The following is a 27,503-nucleotide window of genomic DNA, read 5'->3' on the forward strand; positions in this document are numbered from 1 at the left end:
AACAGTACTCAAAGTAGTACAATAAAGGTTAAAATGGCTGTCCTACATACAATTTATGATGTGTGTTGTGTGAGCCCTAAGTGTTTGCATTTCTGTTCCCTGGGAAGTGTAGGTATACCTTGTTTTGTTGCACTTGGCAGATACTGCAGTTTTGCTTTTTTTTTTTTTTTAAAGAGACAAGGTCTCCCTATGTTGCTCAGGCTGGGGTGCAGTGGCTGTTCCCAGGTGCAATCAAAGCAAACCACAGCCTCAAACTCTTGGCCTCAGGCGATCCTTCTGCTTCAGCCTCCCAAGTAGCTAGAACTACTTTTCACAGATGGAAGGTGTGTGGCAACCCTGCTTCAAGTAAGTCTACTGGCAGCATTTTTCCTATAGCATGTGTGCTCATTTTGTGTCTCTGTGCCATATTTCGGTAATTCTTGCAATATTTCAAACTTTTCATTATTATTATATCTGTTATAGTCATCTGTGATCAGTGATCTTTGTTGCTATTCTAATTGTTCTGAGGTGTCACAAATCCTGCCCATATAAAGCAGCTAACTTAACTGATAAACATTATAGGTGTTCTGACTGCTCTGCGGACCAGCCATTCCGTCTCTTCCCCTCTCCTTGGACTTCAACAATATTGAAATTACCAATTAATAACCCTGCAATGGCCTCTAAGTGTTCAAGTGAAAGGAAGAGTCATACATCTCTCACTTTAAATCAAAAGCTCAAAATGATTTAGTGAGGAAGGCAGGTCCAAAGTCTCTACACAGGCTGAAAGCCAGGCCCCTGGTGCCTCTAGCCAAGTTGTAAATGTAAAGGAAAAATTCTTGAAGGAAATTAAAAGTGCTACTCCAGTGAAGACACAAATGATAAGAAAGGGACATAGCCTTACTGCTGACATGGACAGTTTGAGTGATCAGGAAAGATTAACCAGCCACAACATTCCCTTAAGCCAAATCCTAATCCAGAGCAAGGCCTTAACTATCTTTAATTTCACAAAGGCTGAGAGAGGTAGGGAAGCACTGCAGAAGCACTTTGAAGCTACCAGAGTTTGGCTCATGAGGTTTAAGGAAAAAAGCCATCTCCATAACACAGAAGTGCAAGGTGAAGCAGCAAGTGCTGATGGAGAAGCTGCAGTAAGTTACCCGAAGATCTAGTTAGGATCATTGATGAAAGTGGCTACACTAAACAAAAGATTATTAGCCGGGCACGGTGGCTCACGCCTGTAATCCTAGCACTCGGGGAGGCCGAGGCAGGTGGATCATTTGAGCTCAGGAGTTCGAGACCAGCCTGAGCAAGAGCGAGACCCCGTCTCTACCAAAAAAACAGAAAGAAATTAGCTGGACAACTAAAAATATATATAGAAAAAATTAGCTGGGCATAGTGGTGCATGCCTGTAGTCCCAGCTACTCGGGAGGCTGAGGCAGGAGGATCGCTTGAGCCCAGGAGTTTGAGGTTGCTGTGAGCTAGGCTGACACCATGGCACTCTAGCCCAGGCAACAGAGTGAGACTCTGTCTCAAAAACAAAAAACAACAACAACAACAAAAAAAAAAAAACCAAAAAAAAGATTATCAATGCAGACAAAACAGCCTTATATTGGAAGAAGACACTATCTGACTTTCCTAGCTTGAGAGGTGAAGTCAACCCTGGCTTCAAAGGACAGGCTGACTCTCATTAGGGTCTAATGCCACTGGTGACGTTAAGTTAAAGCCAATGTTCACTTGCCATTCCGAAAATCCTAGGGCCCCCTTAAAAATGATGTTAAATCTACTCTCTGTGCTCCAGAAATGGAATAACAAGCCTAGGTGACAGCACATCTGTTTACAGCATGGTTTACTGAATATTTCAAGCCCACTGTTGAGACCAACTGCTCAGAAAAAAGGAATCCTTTAAAATATTACTGCTCATTGACAGTGTACCTGGTCACCCAAGTGCTCTGATGGGGATGTACAAGGAGATGAATGCTGTTTTCATGCTTGGTAACACAACATACATTCTGCAGTCCATGGATCAAGGAGTCATTTCATCTCTCAAATCTTATTATTTCAGAAATACATTTCATAAGGCTATACCTGCCACATAGAGTGATTTCCCTGATGGATCTCGGCAAAGTAAACTGAAAGCCTTCTGGAAAGGGGTCACCATTCTAGATGCCATTAAGAACATTTGTGATTGTGGGAGGAGGTCAAAATATCAGTATTAACAGGAGTTTGGAAGAAGTTGACTCCAGTTCTCATGGATGACTTTGAGGGGTTCATGACTTCAGTGGAGGAAGTAACTGCAGACGTGGTAGAAATAGCAAGAGAACTAGAATTAGAAGTGGAGCCTGAAGATGTGACTGAACTGCTGCAATCTCAGGATCAAATGTGAATGGATGGCCAAGAAAGTGGTATCTTTTTTCTTCTTCTTCTTTTTTTTTTTTTTGAGACAAGGTCTTGATCTGTCACCCAGGCTGGAGTGCAGTGGCTCACTGTAACCTCGAACTCCTGGGTTCAAGTGATCTTCCTGCCTCAGCCTCCCAAGTAGCTAGGACTACAGGCACGAGCCACCAGGCCCAGTTAATTTTTAAAAAATTTTTGTAGAGATCGAGTTTTTGCTAAGTCGCCCAGGCTAGTCTTGAACTCCTGGCCTCAAGTGATCCTCCCACCTTGTCCTCCCAAAATGCTGGGATTACAGGTGTGAGCCACCACGCCCAGCCAGTTTCTTAAGATGAAATCTACTTCTGGTAAAGATGCTGCAAACATTATTGAAATGACAACAAAGATTTAGAATATTATAACAACTTCGTTGATAAAGCAGTGGCAAGGTTTGAGAAGACTAATTTTGAAAGAATTTCTACTGTGGGTAAAATGCTATCAAACAGCATTGCATGCTATAGACAACTCTTTCGTGAAAGGGGGAGTCAATCAAAGCTGCAAACTTCACTGTTGTCTTATTTTCAGAAACTGCTACAGCCATTCCAACCTTTAGCAACTATCACCTTCATTAGTCACCGGCCATCAACATTGAGGAAAGACCCTCCACCAGCAAAAAGATGACAACTTGCTGAAGGCTAATGATCCTTAGCAGTTTTTAGCAATAAAGTATTTTTTAATTAAGGTAAAGTACATTATGTTTATAGACATAAAGCTATTACACATTCAATAGACTACAAGATAGTACAAATTTTATATGCACTAGGAAATGAAAAAATTCATGTGACTCGCTTTTTTGCAATGTTTGCTTTATTGCAGTGTTCTGGAACTGGACCAGTAACATCTCCAAGGTAGCCTGTATTTGTATTGAAATCTTTCAATTGTAGCTTATAACTTTACAGTACCAACAATACTAGCCATCTTCTGAAACAGAAAGTCATATTGTGAAGCTTGTATGTATGTAACATGTAGGTTTTTAAAAAAGTTAACTATGTATATTACTTTTTGCTTAATTGTTGAAAGAAAATTTTAAAGCAGTTCACTCAGTATTTCAATTAATATTTAAGTGCCCACTATGTGTCAGAGAACTAGCAGGTACTGTACAATGACAGCCCCAAGAATAGGCTTAAAGCCTAGCTGGCAATCTTTTTTCCATAAAAATAATAAAATAAAATACCAGTTATTCAAGTCTGATGAACTTAACAAACTTAAGTTGATAAATAAGAATAAAACATTTAAATAGTTTAAAGTTATAGAGGCATTAACACTCATCAAGATTTGACTGTCCTTGCTGTGAATGTCCTTACTTTTAGGTATAATTCTCTGTGACTCAATTCTCCTCAACTAGGGGGTGGAAGTAGAAGGACAGAAGGAGACTGTTATAGCAAGATTTTGGTGAAGATTTTAATTTGTTGAAAAAAACAAAAAACCTGAGCACTTGCTATATCATCAAGTTATCATAAAATATGGAAAACTGGTTCAAGGGAGGTATCAATGACAGGAAGAAAAAAACAAGGAGTGAAGCAAAGAAAGGAGAGTGGTGAGGTTTTCATAAAAAATAATAATCTACTGTGAAAGATTTTTTTTTTAAAACAGGGTCTTCTATTGACAATATTTGGCCCTCTGTTCTTGCCCTTGTTTCAGAAAATAAAAGGAATAAACTATGATTACATGCAACAAGGTAAATTTTGCTAGGTGACAAGTCAGACTCAAAAAGGCTACAGCCTGTTTATGTGGCATCCTGGAAAAGGCAAAGTCACAGGAAGCCCAGTGCTTACTAACGGCTGGGGACAGGAGAACTCACTAGAGATGGGCATGAGGGACTTCTGGGATGGTGGAACTATTCCATATCTTGACTATTGTGGTTGTTACTCAACTGTGTTTGTCAAATCTCAGAGAAGCATCCATTCAAAAGTTAAATTTTACTGAAACAAATTCTACCCCAATTAAAAAAAAGGTTAAAAAAAAGAAACTGATCATGTCAGTTAAATTAAAATAACTTTCAAGAATCAAGGATATAAAACTAGGCTTTAATCAGATCATCTAAATTTTACCGCAGGTATAAAATTATAATAGGAAATCTCTAAAAATCTTAATAAATTAAAGCAAATAAAGGCAACTGTTAACTGAATCATACTGACACAACTTTCAAAGTTTAAACATAACAAGGTTTATATTTTAGAAGGATACTGAAAGTATCACTTTAACTGCTTTAAAAACAAATACTTCCCAACATTGAACAGATAGTTTAGAAATTTTAGCTTTGGAACTAATATGGAAAAACAAAATCTAAAGTGATGTAAGATCTGAAGACCTGGTAGTTATGGGATTTTTTCAAAAGAAATTTTTTTGTTTTAAATATTTCATATTTCACTAAATGGTTATAAAGAGTTATCAGGAAGGTCATGATGTTCAAAGGAGTAAAAGATAACATCTTCATCAGAGTCTGCCCCACTGACTGTAAACTACTTCCTAACCTCCAGCAGGCAGACCAACTGATTTACTTAGAACACAGACTCCATTTAATAACAAGTAACATTTCATTTTAAGATAGAAAACCATTGGGACTGTTGTTAATAATGAAGGAATCTAGGTGAAGTAAGTGTCACCAACTGAAAAAAGTCAAAATTGAAAAACAAATTTAAACTCTTGTAAAAGTCTATAGCTCTTTTTTTTTTTTTTTTTATCTTTGCAGGTCTATAGCTCTTAAAACATCACATTCCACAGAAAAATGGAGATAGATCTTTGTTCATTGTTAATAGATGATAGTCTTTCCTTAAAAAACAACAATGCATCCAATGCTATTTTATAAACAAAACTAATGAGACAATGAGCAAATAGTTAAGGCATGGCTGAAGATTCAAAATTATAAAACATTGTGTGAATAACTCAAAATTTCTAAGAGTGATTTGTACATTAACAAATCTGTGTATACCACAGGAAGGAATACAATGATCAGCCTATCTTAAATGAAATTTCCCCCAAATCAGATTAATTGCATTTATCAAGAGGATTTAAGAATGCATCATGATGGTCATAATAAATTTTTAAAAGGCAATTTTTAAGAAACAAAAAATTTCCAAAGCCAGAAAGTAACATTTTTATCAATTTTAGAATAAAGAACTTGATTGATTTTTCCATACCTTTAACATCTGGATCATCAATGTGGGGCTCTAGATTTTCTATCATTTCTTCAAGTTCCTTTCTGGTAGCCATGGTGATGTTTGGAGAAGTTGGCATGGGGACTTCAGACGTTTTCTCTGGTCTCTCTGGGCTGAGTGTTTTCCCAGAGTCCTGTTCAAGCTCTATATCTAGATCTATTTCAGGAAGAGGAGTCCTCCAGAAATGGAAGGAGTTGTACAATTCCTGATCTAAGAGAGCTGAATCTTGTGAACTGGTGCATAATGTAGATTTGCAGCTTCCAGGTTTTTTATCATTCTCATTACTAGCTGCTTCCTGATGAGATTCTGAGGACAAAGTACAAAGTAAAGAGCTGTCCACACCTGGAGATTTCCTAGATGTTTCAGCAGCATTATCTTCCGCTGTGTTTTCCAGTTTGACACTGGAATTACTAACACAGAGATCCGAAGGAACATCCTCTGGCCTGATTTGTACATCCTCTGGGACTTCTTGATCTCTGATCCTTTTATTGTTTCATTGGGAGAGGGAAAAACATGAAAGTATAAAAATAATTACTGAAAAAAAAATCAATGAAGAGATATTACATACAGCATTTAAACCAGTTAAACATTAAAAATTACAGATTATCCATACAAACTGAGCAGTATATGTATAGTATTTATAATGCTTCTTTTTCCATCAGTTGTTCTGTGTTCAGGGATGTAAACACCTGTTAAGCATAAGTCTAGATATTCAAGCAATATACATTAGTTGGAGAACGTAACATTTAAGAATACTGGGGTTCTAAAATACTGTGCTAATTTCAATAATAAATAACTAAAGAAAAATAGTAGGAAAAGAAATTCCTACAATGCATTTTAAGGTATATATAATTTTTAAATTATTTGATTTTTAGGATGATTTGTACTGCCACTCTGTTCTAAAGACATATCGAAAAGCTGAGAATTAAAGCTATTTGCTTACATTTAAAAAAAAGAAAAGAAAAAACTTTACACAACAGAAGAAAAGATACTTATTCACTAGCTCACAAAACATATTAAAATCTGCTTAAGTGTAAATAAAAGATTATCTTTATTTCTTCCACAATAATCATCTCTACTCCCAAAGGTTTTCCCAAAATGAAGTCATGGCTTAATTGGTAAAGACAGAGGGTACAAGTTCCTAATTCAAGTCCACTGATTACTGCATTATCTAAACTAAAGCACTACAATACGTTTTATTGTTTATCTCCTATATTTTACCTGACTCAATTAAATTTAACAAGCATTTATTGAGCACCTACTAAGAGCCAAGAAATGAATCAGTATTGAGGGTTCAAATGTGAATGAGATGCGGATCTTGCTCTTGAGATTATAATCAGAGTAGATATGAAAAAAAAAATACATAAGCAAATCACTGCCAGGCAGAGTGGTTAAGTACACATGTATGCACACGGAACATGGGAGGTGGAGATGAGCGTGGAGATTAAAAGGCTTTAGAGGAAATGACAGGTCATATTTAGAACCAATAAATGTTTATGAGGCTAAGGGGAAGAAAAAGCAACCAAAGGAGAAATAGCACACGCCAAGGCAAGAGTGCCAGAAAGGTAAGATGCCTTCAGAAAGCAGCAGTGAGTTTACTGCAGGTAAGAGAAGGGAATGATGATGGCAAGGATGAAAGACGTCGCAGGAAACACGGTAATCCACACCTGTATACCTCGGGAATTTACCCCAGGGTACAGGAAATCATGTAGGAATTAAGGCAACGGTATTATTAGATCTGCTGTTTTTTAATGACCATCGTGGAAACAGTGCAGAAAATGAGTTGGAGGTAAGAGAGAAGGCAGGAATTACAGATGTGAAGGTGGGAGATGACGTTCTGATGAAGGTAGTGTTTTCAGGGTTACATAAGAAGTAAACACACTGAAATGGGGACAAAATCAACAGGACATTTTCACTCACTGCATGCTGAAAGTGAGAAACAAAGGGAGGAATGTGGGAAGGTTTGCAGATTTCTGGCCAGGGCAATTGAATGGAGCTGGCAGCACCAACTGAAAGTGAAAAATGCAAGAAGAGTTTAATGAGAAAGATAATGGGTTCAGGTTCAGAGGTGAGAAGAGATGAAGGAACTGGAAGAGACAGACAGAGTAACTAATAAAGCAATGTCTTTCAGAGAAGAAAGAACACAGGCTTCAAGAACACAAGCGGACAGATTAAACAGGTGAGGAGACACTTTTTCTAAGGAACATGAAATGGAAATAAGGATGGATGAATACGTACGTAAATTTGTAAGGTGAGTACAGGGAAAAAACGAAGGGTGCTCCCTTAAAACGTTGTGTGCCTTTAAATATACACAATAAAAGATATTTAATAGGAGGCTTAATAGGACTGTGCAAAATGAGGGTGATGTTAACACCTATGTGAGCTCCCAGTTAAATAGCCACCATATACATAGTAATGCTCATTTTCAAAACCATATTTTCACAAATGTGATTTTTTAAGAAATACAGATAAACAAAAATAACTTATCTGAAAACATAACACACAGTGATAGCATTTTAAATTCTGGTGTTTCTCTTCCAGTCTTGTACCTACAAAATACATGGTATGTATATATAACACAACTGTTTCACAACTGTGAAAACACTGGACTGCGAGTTCTTAACCCAGAACTGGCATTAATATAAAACTCTGAGCTTCATAGAAGATTCCTCATTTATTCCTTATTCATAAAAATGAGGGATTGATATAGATAACCTATATAAGATCCTTTTCCCTCCAAAGAAGCTCTTGAAGCTAGTGCTGTTATATAAAATAAATGTACCTTTTATATGTGTAGGAATTATGTATTTCCCATCTAGTCCTTATTAAAAAATATATCATTTTATTCCCTTTTGTTATAAAGAAAATTAGTAGGCTAATTGGTAAAATGTGAATAAAGTCTACAGATTAGATAACAGTATTGTGTCAATGTTAATTTCCTAATTTTGGTAATTAGACTACAGTTATGTATTAACACCTGTGTTTTAAAGAAATTCGCAGTAAAGTAAGAAAGGTAAAAAAAAAACATGTCTAAAACTTATTTTCAAAGAGTTCAAAAAAAAGAATAAAATAAAATAAATATGGTCAAAGGTTAGTATCTGGAGAATCTAGATGAAGGATATATGGAATTCTTTGTGGTATTTTTGTAATTTTTCTAAAATCATTCAAACTAAATTTTAAAAATTTTAATAAGATATTGTTTCAGCAAGGAGGAGCAAATGGGTAAAACCTGTAAGGCTTCTTCTACTGTCTGACAAATTTAAGAAACTTCCATTTAAAATACACAAAAGAGAACCTAATTAAAGAGAACCTTAAGTTTCTTTTCATGCCTAAGTTTACAATTAATATCCTCAGAGTTCCCGACTACAGATAATGGGCCTAAAAAATTAAGCACAAGTATTTCATGGGGAAAATGACTTACAGAACATCTGGCTAAAAAAACACTGTATCCTGAAATGAAAGCCAAGAAAACTCTCCAGGATACATCTTCCAAGTACTATGAATTAACTAAATGAAGTTTTTTGTTTTTTTTTGTTTTGAGACAGAGTCTCACTCTGTTGCCCGGGCTAGAGTGCCATGGCGTCAGCCTAGCTCACAGCAACCTCAAACTCCTGGGCTTAAGCTATCCTCCTGCCTCAGCCTCCCGAGTAGCTGGGACTACAGGCATGCGCCACCATGGCCAGCTAATTTTTCTATATATATTTTTAGCTGTCCATATAATTTCTTTCTTTCTTTCTTTCTTTTTTTTTTTTTAGCAGAGATGGGGGTCTTGCTCTTGCGCAGGCTGGTCTCGAACTCCTGAGCTCAAACGATCCACCAACCTCATCCTCCCCGAGTGCTAGGATTACAGGTGTGAGCCACCGCACTTGGCCTAAATGAAGTTTTAACATTAGTGAAATACTTCCGAATTTGTGCTAATAACTACTGATTTTATTTTCACATAGTTAGCATTAAGCTAAACTGACAAAACCCAGCATAAGTGGTTCAGTTACTTTAGGTTTTTGAGATCACATCCATATTTCCTTAGAATTTATTCAAGATGTATTACGTGCCAACTATGTACCAAGCACAGTGAAGGTATTAGTATAAACAAAGATAAAAACTACACTGCTACACTGGATGAATTTGGAGTCTACTGGGTTATATATGCAAATACATAATTAAAAAGATATGATTAAAAATTAGTGCTCTAATTCCAGTGCTACTGACAACAAAGACAAAGCTCTGAACTTCCTGGAAAAGTCAGGAAAGGATTCTTGGAGGTAGTGATTCGAGACAGCAAACTTGCTGACATTCACTTTGTTAAATGAGGGTATGGATGAAACAAGACACTTCCCAGAGAGCAGCAAGTGCAAAAAACAGGGAGAACCAAAAGAGCACAGTACATTCAGAGAACAATATAATTGTTTCACTAAATATAAGAAAACGTTTATTTTATATACTTTTTAAATGCCAATTTGAATGTTTAATCCTGCTTCTGGAAGTAGCTTTTATCAGCACTTTCAAAGAAGTATTAATAGCCTGATCCAGGGAGAGTAAAAGATAAATCTAAGTCAGATGTTTATAATCAATAAATGCTTCAAAGAGTATTAAAATGATAGTAAATGTTTCCAGGGTCAGATGAAACACTATACAATAAATAAACAATAGTGGAAATACATTGCAAAAAACTTGCTTGTACTTTATAAGATATTTGTTTGAGAAACCTTAATTCTAGGAAACTGAGAGAACCTTGACAATAGGAATCGAGTTCTATCTTTCCTTCTACAGTTTCTGGTTCATAGTAGGTGCTCAGTTATTTTTTGCATAATCCATCAATCTTAAATAACACAACAGTTTTAAGACTGCTTAAAACAAAAGCCAGTATGGTACTTAAGGGAGGGCAACAAACTAATGGTGCTGAGATTGACTGAATAATACATAGGACTACTTCTTCATAAAGGTAGGAAGTCAAACTATATAAAAACTTTTACAATATTTAAAGCAACTTCTTCCTTAGCTAGGAATTCTTGCTTCCCTCTACTATACCATTAACATAATTCAATACAGTTTAATAATATAGTAAAGATCCAATGCTACAAATAGCGTCTACATAGGAATTAATACATAGATATTTCATTGCAGCGGAAGAAGAATTAAGAATTAAACTACCTTTAAATAGCTCTTCCAATAATGCTATCTACCAGTAGTTAGCAAACACGGCCTTGATAGCCACATCAACTATTTTTGTTAATTAAGTTTTACTGGAACACAGCCAAGCCCATTCATTCATGTAACGTCTATGGCTGCTCACACGCTGTAAAGGCAGAACTGAGCGGCTGTGACAGAGAACAGAAATAGTTACTATCTGGCCTTTCACAGAAAGTTTGCTGACCTCTGTCTTATATAATTCTCTGTAAATTTATGCTTTCACTTACTAGACCCTTTCCAGATTTAAAAATAAATAAAAGTTATGTAACGATCTTCAGTACATTTAAATAGATAGTAAAAAAAAAAAAGTATGCTGACTTAAAAAATGAAAAATAGATAACATCCCCCCCTCCCCATAATCATTTCTGTCAAACTCCTTGCAGCAGTTCTTTCAAAAGAACTGACAGACTTTGCTTGCTAGGAAGACAGGGTTGAGTGATTTTTCTTCCTTTACAAAAAACAGTACCTCGGGTTTGTTTGGCTATGCAGCAGGACAGTAGGAGAACAGGCAAAAAGGTAAAACAAGGCAGCAGAGAAGAAAGGAAGAACTGCCAAATCAAAACACCAAGAAAGCAAATATCACAGTATCAACACCTATAGAAGAAAATGTCCATTAGCATCATGACAAGGGAGGGAGAAGAAACTATGGTAACTCAAGCATTACAGTAGGGACCGTTTCAAAAACATGTACTAAAATTATTTCAAATGCATAATTGTAAAAGTTCGTGGGCATTCCCATGTACTAAGTTAGATTTGAATCAGTTTTTCCCCTAAGTATATATTACAATAAATGCTAAAAATTAAAATCTAATAGAAATTTTTTAATGCAAGAATTTTTTTAAAAATCAGAGTTGACTCTTTAAGTTTTATTTAAAAATTTAGTTGTCCTATCCAGACTAATACACTGAAAACTGATATACTAGCTAATAAGTATACTAAGTTGATACTAATCATTCACATGGGCTCCCCCCAACTGAGAGATTACAATCATCATTCTGTAGACAGAGACCCCAAGATCCACAATTAAATTATTTGATTGGAAAGAAAAATAAAACAAACGTAATCCTAACTTAAGTTTTACTGCTTAAAAATGAATTTTAAAAAACCTATACATTGTGTAACAATTACCCATATATTCTAAATATCAACAGATGGTTTACTGGATAAATATTAATTATTTCTTAAACTTAGCAAAAAATCATAGAATCTACCGTTTAGAGTTTTCTACATGCTAGGCATCAAGTTAAGCCTGTTACATGCATCTTCTCATTCAGCATGTAACTAACCAAAAAAGATGCTTAACAAATGTATGTAAAATAAAACTCTAGAAAAATATTTACCAATTTTTATACTCAAGAGAAATAGCAAACTCTCCAAAAAGAACATTTATTGTAAAATAGTGGAAATGATATGCACAAGCAGAACTGGAAAGCAAAGTTTTAAAATTATACCTATTTTTGTCTTCTACTGACATATCTTCTGAATTTTTGCTTTCTTCTTTAAAATACTGGCCTGAGCTAGATGGATTAGCAAAAGTAGATATGAAAGGTCCCAGAGACTGAAAAGCTGCTTGGCGAACCTAGGAAGAAAAAAGGGACAATAATAAAACATTTTAAAAAGGATTTTTATACACACACACATTTACATATATTCAATAATCTATTTTCCATATACAAAAAGTATGTTTAGGATAATACTCAAGCTTTTCTAAAAGAAACCCAGATTCAGAACTATAAACCTACTGTGGATGTGATTAAGATTAAAAAGAAAAAAACTATAAATCATTCTTCAGTTATGATTTTAAAATCTTTATAAACTATTTTTTCTTATTTACTTTCAGTTGTTTTTATTCTGGCTTTAAAATTTAAACCATGATAATCTGAATATGAGATCCCGTAAAACATTTGCATAGAACTAAAGAAAGTCCTGTTGTTATACACTCAAGAACAGAAAGAATGAAGAAAACCAAGAATGCCAAAGAGAAGATATAAAGCAATAAAGTCAATAAAATGTGATTATAAATATATTTAATGTTTTCAGGTAGAAAAGATTATAATTTTTTTACTACATGAAGGCAAGGCAGATGTATCAGAACTACATGCATATCCATCAGAAATATAATACTGACTAAATTATATGTCACAAAGATCTGAAAACATGTATTACTGTCATCAATGACTGTCTTACGTAGGAAGGGTGAAAAGGAGATTACAGAATTTTATTTCATGTTGTATTTTTACATTATTTTTAAAATCGAGATTTTTTTTAAAAAACACAACATTGGAAAAGGAGAAGTTTTATGAAAGGAAGGAAGGATAGACACAATCCAACAAAGGCGATCGTGACAAAAAACTGGTATGTTACTAAAACCTTGACTTTGTCACAAATCAATTTCTCTGAAGTTTAGCCTTTCTTTTCTAGAAAAACAGCATAACAATACCTTTTGCAAATTTTAAAATAAGGGTTATATAATATGTGTATTTTTACAAAGGCAAATAAATGTAGAACATATCTATTATTTGTATTTATCTACTTGGAGAAGCATTTTGTAATGGTTCAACAGGTTAAAAAAAAAGGTTAGAATACATGACAGAGAAGAGAATAGCTTGTGAATTTAGGGTTTTTCTTCCCTTTTATAAATCAACAAACATTACTTCCACAAAAGCATAAAAGGACACTTTTTAAATTATATTGCATGAGTTTAGTCTTCTCTGTATATATTGTTAAATCTCTGAGCTTGTTCCAGTAAAGGACATACGAAACTTATTTAAATCATTAGATAAGTTTATTCTGTCATTAGATTAGAATGAAAAGAGTTTAAGGTGGAGGAGCAACATCACCTAAGGGTGTCTAATAAGAGTTAATTAAATCACACTGTTAAAGATTAATCTACCTCCTTGAGTTCACAAAACCAGAAACTGAAATCCAAATATTAATACAATGATTTCCTCAATGTCACTCCATAATTACAGTGGGATCAGGACTAGAATCTCAATTCCTTAACTCTCTAACACATCCCATTGCATATAATTGAGTAATTTTCCAACACTACAAAAACATTTCTACTTTGAGTTACTCCTCAAAATGAAGTGATTTTAAGCCACTATTATTTTTACTAGTTCCAATGACTTTAAGAAGTAACTAATGATTTTAAACAAAGGTTCTGAAAACCACTAAAAAAATCCACAATTCACTCAAAGAATGAGTACTAAAGAATTTCAGAAATAAAATTACCTTTCAATTCAAGCTTAACTTTTGAGAAGGGACAGTCCAGTGGATTAATCTTCCCCAAACAACTTAACATTTTTCTGACAGAAGTCCATTTTCTTTCTTTCTTTTGTACCTAAATAGTATGCCTATTGTGTGTGTACACACATAAAGTGTATGTACATGTATCTCTCTCAAATAGGCAGAGGATATACAGTTGGGCCTCTGTATGCGTAGGCTCCATGGATTTAACCAACTGCAGATTGAAAATGTACTTAGGCTCACAACTGTTACAACTATATCAAACATAGAGATATTTTTCTTTTCATTATCCCCTAAATTATACAGTATAACAACTACTTACATAGCATTTACACTATATTAGGTATTATAGTAATCAAAAGCTGATTTAGAATATACAGGGAGTATGTGTAAGTTATATGAAAATATTACGCTCTTTTTATATAAAGGACTTGAGAATCCTCAGATTTTGGTATCCACAGAGTGTCCTGGAACCAATCCCCCCAGATACTGAGAGAAAACTGTATATATCTAAAATGACCAAGATATCCATATTCCCAAATTAGCAGCAAATAATGCATGTTACTGATCCAAAACAATGACCAAGTATAGTTTCAAAATGAAAACTTCGAATAAGCTATGTTAATCTTTTCTAACAATCTTATACAGAATATTACAAAAACATTAAAATAATACTAAGGCTTAAAAGTCTTTCCCTCTGTGTCAATTTTGCTTTGGAAATGAATGTGGTAAGGTCCTGAGATGGATTTCTGCCACAACAGCATGGGAGCTCAGCTGACTCACTCCCCAGTGAAACAAGTGAAAATTATAAAACGATCATTCAAAGCCTCTGGAAATGGTCCTAAGAGAAAACAGTAAATGAAAAAATATCCATTGAAGAAAATTTACCAAAATTCAGTAAAAAGGCTGAGAGTCTGTGTTATCTGAACCAAAACCATTCCCTTCTTACCCTTCCTCCAGCCTGGCGAGGTGGAGACCCCACTCGGGACTGCTGTAGCCAAGAACATGGGGTTCCCTGTCTCCCCAGCTCCTACTCACAGGCTTTCTGTGTTGTTCTCCCAGCCCCCAGCTCCTGATGCTGAGGCCAAGTCCTGGCCGACCACGGTTGAGAGGCAGAGGGTCCTTTCTTCCACCCAACACCCACTTGTAAAACAGAGGCTCTACTCAGGCATGGCACACTGAGAATACTGGCGCCCCGACAGTCGCTGTTCCAGCTCACAAGGCAGCAATTCCCCACCAAGAAAACCTCAGGCTCTGCCCTCCCATGCCCACCAAATTCCTGTCATCCCAGGGTGACTGTGGGCTTACCCAAAGCTGTGTCTCCTGGAGGAGGGAAACAGGCTGCACTGAAGTATACAAAAGCTAGTCACTAAATGAACAAGCAAATAATAATAGGCCTTGGGGGGAGAGGGGACAACCAATACCAAAGTTATTACACTATATTATTTAAAATGCCCAGTTTCCAATAAAAAATTACAAGGCATGCAAAGAAAAATCCGTGTTAGGAAAATGAAAAAAATCATGCATCAGAAACTGCACGTGAGAGCAATCAGATTTCAAACCGAAAAAAAAAAAAAAGTCTGCAAAGTAGCCATTATAAATACGTTCACAGAAGGAAAGCATGATCACAGAGTAATGGAAGGTATGGGGACAATGTTGCATCAAACAGAGAATAATATCAATAAAGAGAAATTATTTAAAAAGAACCAGGGGTGGGGATGGGATGGGTGTATACATACATAATGAGTGCAATGTGCACCGTCTAGGGGATGGACAAGCTTGAGGCTCTGATTTGGCGGGGGTGGGGGGCAAGGGCAAAATACGTAACCTAAACTTTTGCACCCCCATAATATGCTAAAATAAAAAAAATTTATTAAAAAAAAAAAAAAGAACCAAATAGACTGGAGTTGAAAAGTCCAGTAACTAAAATAAAAAATTCACTATGTAAGCTCAACAGTAGATTTGAAATGGCAGAACAAATAATTGATCTATTGAAGATCAATACAGGTTACATAAGCCAAAGAACAGAGGGGAAAAATACGAGGAAAACAAACAGTGCCTCAGAGAAATGTGGGACACCATTAAGCATACCAACATACATATAATGGGAATACCAGAAAGAGAGGAGAGAGAGAAAAGAGAAGAAAACATATTTGAGGAAGTGTTGGCTCAAAATTTCCCATTTATTGAAAACCAACAATTTACAAATCCTGGAAGCTCCATCAGCTCCAAGTAGGACAAACTAAAAGAGATCCACAAATGGACATATCACAGTAAAAATTCCGAAAATCAAAGGCAAGGAAAAAATCTAGAAAGCAGCAAGAGGAAAATGACACATCACTTATAGAGGAACCCCCCCCCCAGAATATTTACGGCTGACTTCTCAGCAAGCACAGAGGAGGCCAGAAGGCAATGGGATAACATATTCAAAGTGCTCAAGGAAAAAAAAAAAACCGTCAAGCAAGAATCTCACATTCGGCAAAGCTATCTTTCAAAATTGAAGTCAAAACAGACATTCATAGACAAAAACTGAAAATCTGTTACTAGCAGATCCACATTATAAGAAATACTAAAGGAACTTCTTCAGGTTGAAAGCCAGTTACCCTAGATGGTAATTCAAAGAAAGAAGAAAAACCCTAAATCAATAACTTAACGTTTCACCTGAAGACAATGGAAAAAAAAAATAGCAAACTAAACCAAAAGCAAGCAGAAGGGAGAATATAATAAAGGTTAGAATGGAAATTAATGAAATAGATAATAGAAAATTGGGAAAAAAGTCAATGAAACCAAAAGCTGGTCCTTTAAAAAGATCAACAAAATTAATAAACCTTTACCAGAATGGCCAAGAAACAGAGAGACAAGACTCAAATTACTTGAATCAGAAATGAAAGAAGGGGCGTAACTACCAACCTTACAGAAATAAAAAGATTATACAGGAATACTATGGATAATCATACACCAACAAATTAGATAAGTTAGATGAAAGGGACAAATTCCTACAAAGGCACAGATTACTGAAACTGACTCAAGAAGAAATACACAAGTGAAGAGACTGAATTAGTAATTAAATAACTATCCACAAAGAAAGACCCAGGCCCAGATGGCTTCACCACTGAATTCTACCAAACAGATACAGGAGAATTAAGATCAACTCTTTACAAATTCTTTCAAAAAACAGAAGAGGAGACCAATTCAACTTTATGAAGCCAATTCATTTTATGAAGCCATTACTCTGGTAATAAAACCAGGCAAAGCCATCATAAAAAAACTACAGATCAAAATCACTTAAGATATAAATACAAAAACCCCCAACAAAATACTGGCAAACTGAATCTAGCAACATATAAAAATAATTACACACTATGATCAAGTGGGAATTGTTCTAAAGATGCAAGGTTGGTTTAACATCTAAAAATCAATTAATGTAATACATCCTGCCAATAGAAAAAAATAAAAAAGATTTATATTTATAAATAAATTTTGTCCAGTTACCAAAAAAGTTAATATAGTAGTCTTTCTACAGTCTACTCCTAAATGTATGAATAACGTATCTTAAAAGTTATAAATTATTTCTTAAATTATGAAGTCAAAATTATGTTCACTTTAAAATAGATTCAAATGAATTATTTTACAAAAATGATAATTAAACAAAATCCTACCCAACGTGAAGGATCACTGATCAAATTAATAAATAGGGCTGATAATTTAGTCCGTCGGATTTCCTGACATGTTGCACATGAAACCGCCATGAAGCATTCAGCACAAGCCTTCCGGACTCCCCATACATTATCAGAACAAAGCTGGAAAAATCTGGGTAGCTATGTAAGAAGGAAAGGGTTTTGTTAGTCAAAGACAGTAGTTCAGCAGTTACTTCTCTTTCATTTTCTGCTTTCATAGAGTTTTTTTTCCTTTTTTTGAGACAGACTCTGTCCCCCTAGGTAGAGTGCAGTGGTGTCATTATACCTCACTGCAACCTCCAATTCCTGGGCCAAAGCAATCCTCCTGCTTCAGCCACCCAAGTAGCTGGGCCACAGGTGCACACCACCTCGCCTGGCTAATTTTTTCTATTTTTGGTAGAGACGGGGGTCTCGCTCTTGCTCAGGCTGGTCTCAAACGCCTAACCTCGAGTGATTCTCCTGCCTCAAGACTCCCTGAGTGCTAGAATTACAGGCATAAGCCACCATGACTGGCGCATTTTCTGCTTTCATAGAGTTTTAAACATTGGATTTTCTTAATAAGTAGAAGACCTATTTAGTATTACTACTCAGCACTTTTTAATAAATCACCTCTAATTCATAACCGAACTGACTATGCAAAAGCAAAAACACTCCCAACAAACAGTTTAAAGGTTGTCGAAGAGCTTGTACCTCAACTTAATTATTTTGCATAAGTTTCAGAAACTTTTTCAGTATGTTAACTTGTATATCAACCATATACATTTCATATACTATTTAAAACTAACCTGCTATAGATTTAATATGCCACCAAAATATATGAAGGTTGTGATGAAATTAAAAATTCAATTGCATAAACGATTTGCTTCATAGAAATGGAAGAGGTAAAAAAAGATCAGTGGTTCTGACATATATGTATATTTTTTAATAAACTGTCTTTATCAAAACACAATTCAAGTGCCCAGATTACAGAAATTTAAACCTCTAAATTCAAAGTTATTATTTTCTTTCTGGTTTATATTCATGGGATTGTGTTAATAAAATTTTGGGGTAAATGTCTGCATTTCAAACTTTATGTACTACACTGCTTACTCCTTTATATCTGTGATACTTACCAACATTTCCTCAGTAGCTTGCTGGCCAACTACACTGCAAATATCTCCAAAATTGGCAGCACAGACCTGACAACAAAAGCATCACTGACATTTCAAAACACATATAGAGTTTTTAAAAAACAACCTTTTAAATTTCACATATCAATACATTAACCATTAGAACTATGTGTTTTTAAATAGAAAAAAAAACCGACTGTAAAAAATACCTTTCGAACATGAAACATTCTGCAATCACAGCACATCTCACAAAACCTAGGCAGGATAAGACGCTCTGTAATATCCTTCCCAACCATGGGAGCCATTTTGCACATTATCTAAAATGAGAACAAAACACACTGGAAATATGTTTAAGGCTTTTTCAGTATATAATTTAAGCAAATATAAAATGTGATATGGCATTATATTGTATACATCACAGAAAACATTCATAGTCGATTGTTAATTTCATCTTGTTTATCCAAATAGGAAACAGAAAATTAGATATTAACTGCTATCAATAAAATCACCCAATAAATACTATATAAATGCACGGAAAATCCTAAAATTTCATTGTTGTCCAGTTTCTATCTTATTAATCATTTTGCATGGTAACTTTAAAACAAAAAAAACCCTACACTTTTCTCAGTAAACAAAATATAAACAGTGACTATTCAAAGGGAAAGATTATCCCTCAGATGGATCTGGATTTAGCAAAACTGTATCGCTAAAAAAAGACTACACAGAGGCAGTCCTCATCTTACAAAGCACCGTGTTAACTGAAGCTCATGCATATTGGAACCATGTCTTCGTTTTGCAAAGCTTCGGTTCCAGGGAAAGGAAGGACAGTTCCAATATGGATATGTTTCAGTTAACATAGTACCAGGCTAAATGAGGATTAACTTTATTTGAAAACTAGCCCCTCTATTATTTAAATACATTCCCCCCATAGTTAACACAGAAAGAAATCTGATAGTCTGTTGTCATCTATCAATTATATCTACTTCTAGACTGCAAAAATGACAAGAAAAAGAAGTAAAAGGCATACAGATTGAACAGAAAGAAAACTATTCATATATGACATGGTTGTCTACATAGAAAATCACAAGGAAATCTACAAAGAAGTCACAAGAACAAAGAAGTGAGTTTGGGAAGGTTGTAGAATATGGATCAGAATACAAAAATCTATTGTATTTCTACAAAGTAGCAACAAACAACTGGAAACATTTAAAAACAGGATTATTCTCAATATTGTTTTTTAAAAAACATGAAATCTAACAAAATACCTACAAGATCTTTCTGCTGAAAACTATAAAATATTTATGATACAAATCAAAGAATTAAATAAATGGAGAGATCTACCTCATTCATGGATTGTTAGGCTGGCAATTCTCTCCAAATTGATCGACAGACCCAATACAATCCCCAAGAAAATCCGAGCATCATCAGAACTGAAGATAATGCCTACCTATCTCCTTATATCCCAAAGCTGGTTTTTGGGTTTTTTTTTTTTTTGTTTGTTTGTTTTTTTTTTTTGAGATAGCCTCTCCCTCTCTCACCTGGGCTAGAGTGCAGAGGCGTCATCACAGCCCACCACAACCTCAAACTCCTGGGCTCAAACAATCCTCCTGCCTCAGCTTCCCGAGTAGCTGGGACTATAGGCACGCACCACCACACCTGGCAAATTTTTTCTATTTTTAGTAGAGATGGGGTCTCGCTTTTGCTCAGACTTGTCTTGAACCCCTGATGTCAAGCGATCCTCCTACCTTGGCCTCCCCGAGTGCTAGGATTACAGGGATGGGCCACGGCGCCCAGCCCATTTTTTGAATCTCCAAGCTATCTCCAAGCCCCAGTTAAAGATCCAAAATTGTACCGTATCACTGATATAGCATAACTAAATTTACTAGATGAATTATTCCCAAGATAGAGGAAAAATTGGGAGCCAGGGAATATAAAACATGACAAAAATAAACATACATGAATTGTAAGAATCATGAGAATACTACTAGTGCTGGATATAGTCTTATTATAATGTTTTACCAATTTTAAATCCCATCAAAAATTCTAATAGACTAAGTTAAACTCTGCTCAATATAAACTAACAATTATGCCAAGGCAAAGACTGATTTCCTTTATTGAAGAATTCCTGAAATAAAAAAGAAAAATGTTTTGGAACTAGGCAGAGGTGGTGGTTGCGTAACACTGTGATTATACTAAATGTCACTGACTTATACACTTTAAAATGATTAATTTTATGTTATATGAGTTTTACTTCAATAAAAATATTACTGAAAGAAGTATCTAAATTTATTAACTAGTAACTAAGCATCTAAAAATAAGATGATGGATTCAAGAAATTTTTCAAGGAAAAGAGACTAGAGACATCTTCATCTAATTCATCCCACTAATGATGATCTGGAAGTACTATACAATTTTGGTGTAATTTTTTTGTATCAACAAAGATGTAACTACTACTTTAGGTTTAAATAGTGAATGAACTCTCACTATCCAAACAGATTTGAATAAATTTTCAGATGAATTTATCACTTTTCTAATTTATTATCAGAATTCTTATTATCTGAACCCAGGAACCACAGATGTGAATCATAACATATATCACTCCATTCTAATTCATGCCCTAATTATGACTGCTCCTAAATAATCAGAATATTAGCTAACCATGTCAAAAAGCCCAGAAACTCACTATTATACGTGATTTTATTATGTGCCTAATGACTTAATCTATATAGTCTTCTAATAATCATTACTGACATCATGTATCATAACAAAATTACTTGCCTGACTATCCTCCTCCCCAAAGACCATACTGTCAAAGGCAGGAGCCAAGTAATATTTTTTTATTTCCTTGTGCTTGTAGTGCCAAGAATAGTGCTAAATAGCAACTGAAGGCGTTCAAATGTTTTTTCATTCAACACAGGTTTTTTTTTTCCCTAATTGCACTGGTAATAACCATTTTATTTTTCCATTTTGACATAAAAATGAATTAATAGTTATTTTTTTATTGTGTGAAAATACACGTTTCCCTTAAGCCTTCATGTCCTTTTCTAGCCCTGATTACATTTCAAACTTAAAGATCTGTGGCTACTTTAATACACGTGTGTTAAATGAGATAAATCCACTTAACATTTAATGAGCACCTCCTATCATGCAAGTTTTGCCTAAAGGAAAAAATGGCATTCTACTTACAGCCACAGCTTCTGTTTTCACATCATCATTGCTATCTGGGGCAGTCAGCTCTATGAGGACAGGGCACACTTTGGTCTCTACATCAAATCGCTCAATTAGTTCCTGCTCCAGCAGAGCCAGCAAAGCTGCCTGACTTGTTTTCCTCACCTAGGAGAAAAACAATATAAACAAAGTAAATATGTAATATAACAAAACTCTATCACTTGATTTTTACAAACTTGAGACTTCTCATCTCAAAGGGATCCAAAACTGGCAAAACTTGGCAAACAAATATTTGTGGGGTTTTTTTTTGTTTTTTTTTTTTTTTGACAGAGTCTCACTCTGTTCCCCAGGCTGGAGTGCCGTGGCATCAGCCTAGCTCACAGCAACCTCAAACTCCTGGGCAGCAATTCCTCCTGCCTCAGCCTCCCGAGTAGCTAGGACTACAGGCATGCGCCACCATGCCCAGCTAATTTTTTCTATATAAATTTTTAGCTGTCCATATAATTTCTTTCTATTTTTAGTAGAGACAGGGGTCTCGCTCTTGCTCAGGCTGGTCTCAAACTCCTGAGCTCAAACAATCCTCCTGCCTCGGCCTCCCAGAGTGCTAGGATTACAGGCGTGAGCCACCGCATCTGGCGTGGATTTTTCAATTATTACAAAGACAGAACTTGGTAGGCTGTGTTATAATAGATGAAGTAGAACACAAAAACCATCCTTGTAAAAGATGTCTCACAAAGTAACAAATATTTCGAGGGACACGTAAGAGGGTACGAGTCAGAGTGCAGTTACTAGGCACTGCCTATAATGGCATTAAAGAGACCTAACAGATTTGTCAGACTCTCAACACATCTTGTCTAAGACAAATGGTGATTTCTGAAAAACAGAATAATGAAGTGAAAGAGGAAAAAACATTCTAATGAGATCACTTAGGCTAGCTACATTACGCTACATCAACTTCCCTTAAGAACATGTAAATGGTATTCTTACCTGATTATTCTGATCTGCAAGATATCTAACCACAATAGGTAGCAAGTATTTGGAAAAAGCATATGGTATTGAAGGCCGGTTTTCTTGACAAAACAATGCAATATGAGGCACCTGTTCCATCAGCTCCGCTCTCACAGTTGGTTCTATGAAATAACAGCAATGTGAGCAAACATATTCTCCCATAGTAACAAAATCTTTTTCTAGGCTTCACACTATCTAGACAGGCTTTGGACTTTCATCCTCAGCATAAAGAAGACTTACAAAAACATTCTCTGTGTAATCCTTTTCACAACCATACACCGGTCAATCCCATGAGTGAAAGTAGGACTTTACCCCCAACCCAAGCTTCTGTTGTTTATAGTATGCATTGAGTATGTAAGTATATCTTATAATAAATGAATTTATTCACCACCTACATTATGCCACTCGGTGCCAGGGTTTAAATATCTGATATTTTCATCAATATTATGATATCATATGATGTGTAAACTCCACTATTTAAGAATCCCCTAGGATAAGTCATCAGAACTGGCTCCTAATCCTAATTCAGTCAATGAATGATTTATAATTAGACTTGACAAAGATTAAAAGAGGATAAATAAGCATCAAGGGAGACAGATTTAAAAAAATACTTTAAAAGACCCAAGTGTATATGGAAAATTTAAATGTTAGAAATATGGCATTTCAAATCTCTGGGTTTCAAAAGGATGAACTATCTAATAAGTAGGGTAGGAAAATCAGCTAGTTATGTGGGGGAAATTCCGGGTGAAATAAAGTTCTAAACTTTTATTTTTTTTTAAAAAAAGATCAAAAGCACTAAAAGATAACATTAAAAGGAATGTTCAATCTTCAGGTGGGAAAACAAAATCCAAAAAGACAAGCTAATTTCACTTTATAAAAACTTCATTATTGATAAGAGATCATACTCAATTAAAAGGCAAAAGAGTCTAAGAGAAGAGGTACGCTTTACAAAGTATTAGGAAGTAAAATATAGAAGGAACATGAATGTAAGAAAAAGGATACAAATGAGCAATTCATAGAGGACACCCAAGTGACTGACACACAGGCACGATGAATTATCTGTAAGAAGTTATTACATCAGACATTACTAGAACTTTTGTACCTATTAACGATTATATTATTAAAGTCACCTTAGGGTAGCTATGCATGAATGTGTCCATTGGAATTTCAGATTTCAACAAAGAGAAATTAATATAGCTATCAGTATAAAACATATTAACATTTTACAAAGTTCAGAATTTTATCAACAAACCAATATTTGGAATTTCTGTGATATTGTTGTGCCATGGGAAGTTAGATTTGAACAAAATAGAGTGCTTCTGTTTTAAAGAAAACCTAATTTCTTAAAAAGTAGACACATAGGCCTCTACTTTTTCTCCTGAATTTGCTAATTTAACACTAACCTAATCACTTACAGATATTTTTGAAGCAAAAGGACAGTTACAGTCAAGAATGCAATCAGCAACTTTTCTTTCTTCAAAACCCTGCTTAGGCAAATAGTCCAATGGAACAAAAATGGACTCCAGAAACAGACCCATGCACATGTAGATAACTGATTTATGAAAAGGTGAACACGGAAAGATGGTCTTTTCAATAAATGGTGCTGTGTCAACTGACTACTCACATTAAAAAAAAAAAAGAGGCCGGGTGTTCCTAGCACTTTGGGAGGCTGAGGTAGGAGGATCACTTGAGGCCAGCAGTTCAAGACCAGCCTGGTCAACAGCGAGACCCTGTCTCTACAAAAAATAGAAAAATTAGCTGGGAATGGTGGCGTACACCTGTAGTTCCAGCTACTCGGGAGGCTGAAGCAGGAGAATTGCATGAGCCCAGGAGTTGGAGGCTGCAGCGAGCTATGATTATGCCATTGCACTCTAGCCTGGGTGACAGAGCGAGACCCTATCTCAAAAAAAAAAAACAAAGAAAAAGAAACTTGTCCCCTACTTCATATCCTATACATGAATACATTCCAGGTGGAATATAGATCTAAATGTCAAAGGCAAAAACAATAAAGCTTCTAAAATTAGAGAATATAGGAAAAAATATTTATGACTTCAAGGTAGGAAAAATTCCTCAGAAGACACAAATAGCACTACCCATAAAAGAAAAGACCGTCTCTTCTTTAAAGAAGCACCATTATCAAAGTGAAAAGACAAACCACAGAGTGGAAAAGATACCTTTCATACCCATAAACGACATCGGGCTCATATCCAGAATAAAGAATTCCTGCAAATCTGTAAAAAAAAAAAAAAAAAAAGACTGCCAATTTTCAAAAAGGGGAAGAGACTTGAACAGACATTTCAAAAAAGATACCAAAACAGCTAATAGGCATATACTAGGTACTCAACTTGGCTCATGCCTGTAATCCTAGTACTCTGGGAAGATTGCTTGAGCTCAGGAGTTCGAGACCAGCCTGAGCAAGAGCAAGACCCCATCTCTACTAAAAATAGAAAGAAATCAGCTGTACAACTAAAAACGTATATAGAAAAAATTAGCTGGGCATGGTGGTGCATGCCTGGAGTCACAGCTACTCGGGAGGCTGAGGCAGAAGGATGGCTTGAGCCCAGGAGTTTGAGGTTGCTGTGAGCTAGGCTGATGCCACGGCACTCTAGCCCGGGCAACAGAGTGAGACTGTCTCAGAGGGGAACCAGAGAGAGACACCACTACACACCCATCCACTCCCCTTTGGCAAAATTTAAAATAAGCAAGTGCTGGTGAATATTTGAAACAACAGAAACTCTGATACACTGCTGAAGGGACCACAATTGCTACACCACTTTGAAAAACTCTATGGCATATCTATTAAAGATAAATCTATGTACACCCTATGACCTAGTGGCTCCACTTCTAAGTATTTACCCACAGAAATGTGTGCACCTGTGCTCTACGTGACTCCTTGGCTCACATCAGCATTGACAGCCTAAAGCTAGAAGCAGTCCAAGTATCCACTAACAGAACAATAGATAAATAAGTTGCACTAGATTCATATAACAGAGCATCGGTAAAATCAGTCAATCAATACAGTTACATTCAACAACATGGATGAACTTCAGAAACATAAAGAAGCCAGCATAAAAGAGTACATTCAGTATGATTCCACATAAAGTTCAGACAGGCAAACTAATCTGCACTTTTAGTGGTCAAAATGGGCTTACCTATGGGGAAGAGGAATGAGACAGAAACTAGGAGGTGCACTGAGATGGTTTCTGGGATGCTAATCTATTTCTTGATCTGAATACTAATTACTTGAGCCTTCACTGTGTGAAACTTCATGGAGCTGTACATTCATAGTTCATGTGTTTTTTGCAATGTATTATACTCAATATGAAAAAAGTTTTTTAAAAACTGCTTAAAATATGTTATTTCTAAGTTTGGGGATAAATTTGTAACTGGTTTGAGTTCCAAATTTACACATCCAGGCATAGTTTGAGAACTCTCTCTCCCTCTACACGCAATAAAAACACATACATACACATCTCATATACACATATGAAATCAACATAAAATTACTCCTAGTCGCTAACAACCCTGAGCCTGGCAGATAAAAACATTGTGGGAATGTCCCACATTGAAGGATGAACCAAACACCAAATTCCCATGAAGACCCACTAAAGATGAATTCACAATCCAAATCTATCAAAAAAGACAAGAAAATGATCCTTCAGTAGCAAAAAGATTAAGATCCAATGGAAGGATTAGCTATTATAAATCATCTTTTAGAGGTTTCAATCATTTTAAACATTCTATTTTAAAGATATAAAAAAATGAAAAGCAAATGAAAAAGAATATGATAATAGGGAAAGAAAAACAAGATCTGAAAACAAAGCACCTGACACTCCTGAAAATGAAAAATGGAGTTAATGGCAATGAAAAATTGAACAGTCAGATGAAAAGTTAGACTTCAGTAGCAGATACTTTGCTGATAGAAATTAGCAAAATGCAGTTAGGGGATAAAAAACTGAAAAATAAGAACAGTTAAAAGCCATAGAAAAATACAATATACTTTTTTCTAATTAGAGTTCTGTATTCTCAACCACGTAAAATATGTCTACTCAAAACAACTTTTAAAAAAAGGATTTTAAGATAAAGGAGAAGCAATATTCAAAATATTAAAGGATGAAATTTCCCATATCTAATGGGAAAGATAAGAACCCTCAAATTCAAGAAGCAGGGCAAATCCTGAGTAGAATAAACAAACAAAAAAAAAATTGTACCTAAATACATCACAGTGAAACCCCACAAGATCAAGGAAAGGAAATTTAAAAAGCAATCAGGAAGAGAAACCAGATTACCTACAAAGAAAATTAGACTAGCAGACTTCTCAATAGTAACAATAGCTGGGAACAGTGGCTCACACCTGTAATGCAATTACAGCACTTTGGAAGGCCAAGGTGGGAGGATAGCTTAAGCCTGGGAGTTTGAGACCACCCTGAGCAACATAGCAAAACCCCATCTCTGCAAAAAATTTAAAAAAAAGAAAAACAAGCCAGGAGTGATGGCGCACACTTGTAGTTCCAGCTCCTCGGGAGGCTGAGGCACAA

The 27,503-nt window shown here is 35.4% G+C and overlaps 1 protein-coding gene across 3 annotated transcripts in view; it reads right to left on the reverse strand.

The window, feature by feature from the left end:
* The window catches only part of PPP4R1 (protein phosphatase 4 regulatory subunit 1), a 65,010-nt gene that overhangs the window by 13,181 nt on the left and 24,326 nt on the right, over positions 1–27,503 (reverse strand). For all 3 annotated transcript variants that reach the window (XM_069468270.1, XM_069468269.1, XM_069468271.1), the window contains 7 exons: positions 22,945–23,087; positions 21,976–22,122; positions 18,999–19,106; positions 18,793–18,858; positions 17,663–17,821; positions 12,206–12,333; positions 5,547–6,046 (listed from right to left, as the gene is read on the reverse strand). In XM_069468270.1, coding sequence (XP_069324371.1) covers positions 5,547–6,046; positions 12,206–12,333; positions 17,663–17,821; positions 18,793–18,858; positions 18,999–19,106; positions 21,976–22,122; positions 22,945–23,087 — 1,251 coding nt within the window. The remainder of the gene's footprint in view (positions 1–5,546; positions 6,047–12,205; positions 12,334–17,662; positions 17,822–18,792; positions 18,859–18,998; positions 19,107–21,975; positions 22,123–22,944; positions 23,088–27,503) is intronic.

Source organism: Eulemur rufifrons, chromosome 5 (assembly GCF_041146395.1).
Source record: "Eulemur rufifrons isolate Redbay chromosome 5, OSU_ERuf_1, whole genome shotgun sequence".
NCBI lineage: Eukaryota > Metazoa > Chordata > Mammalia > Primates > Lemuridae > Eulemur > Eulemur rufifrons.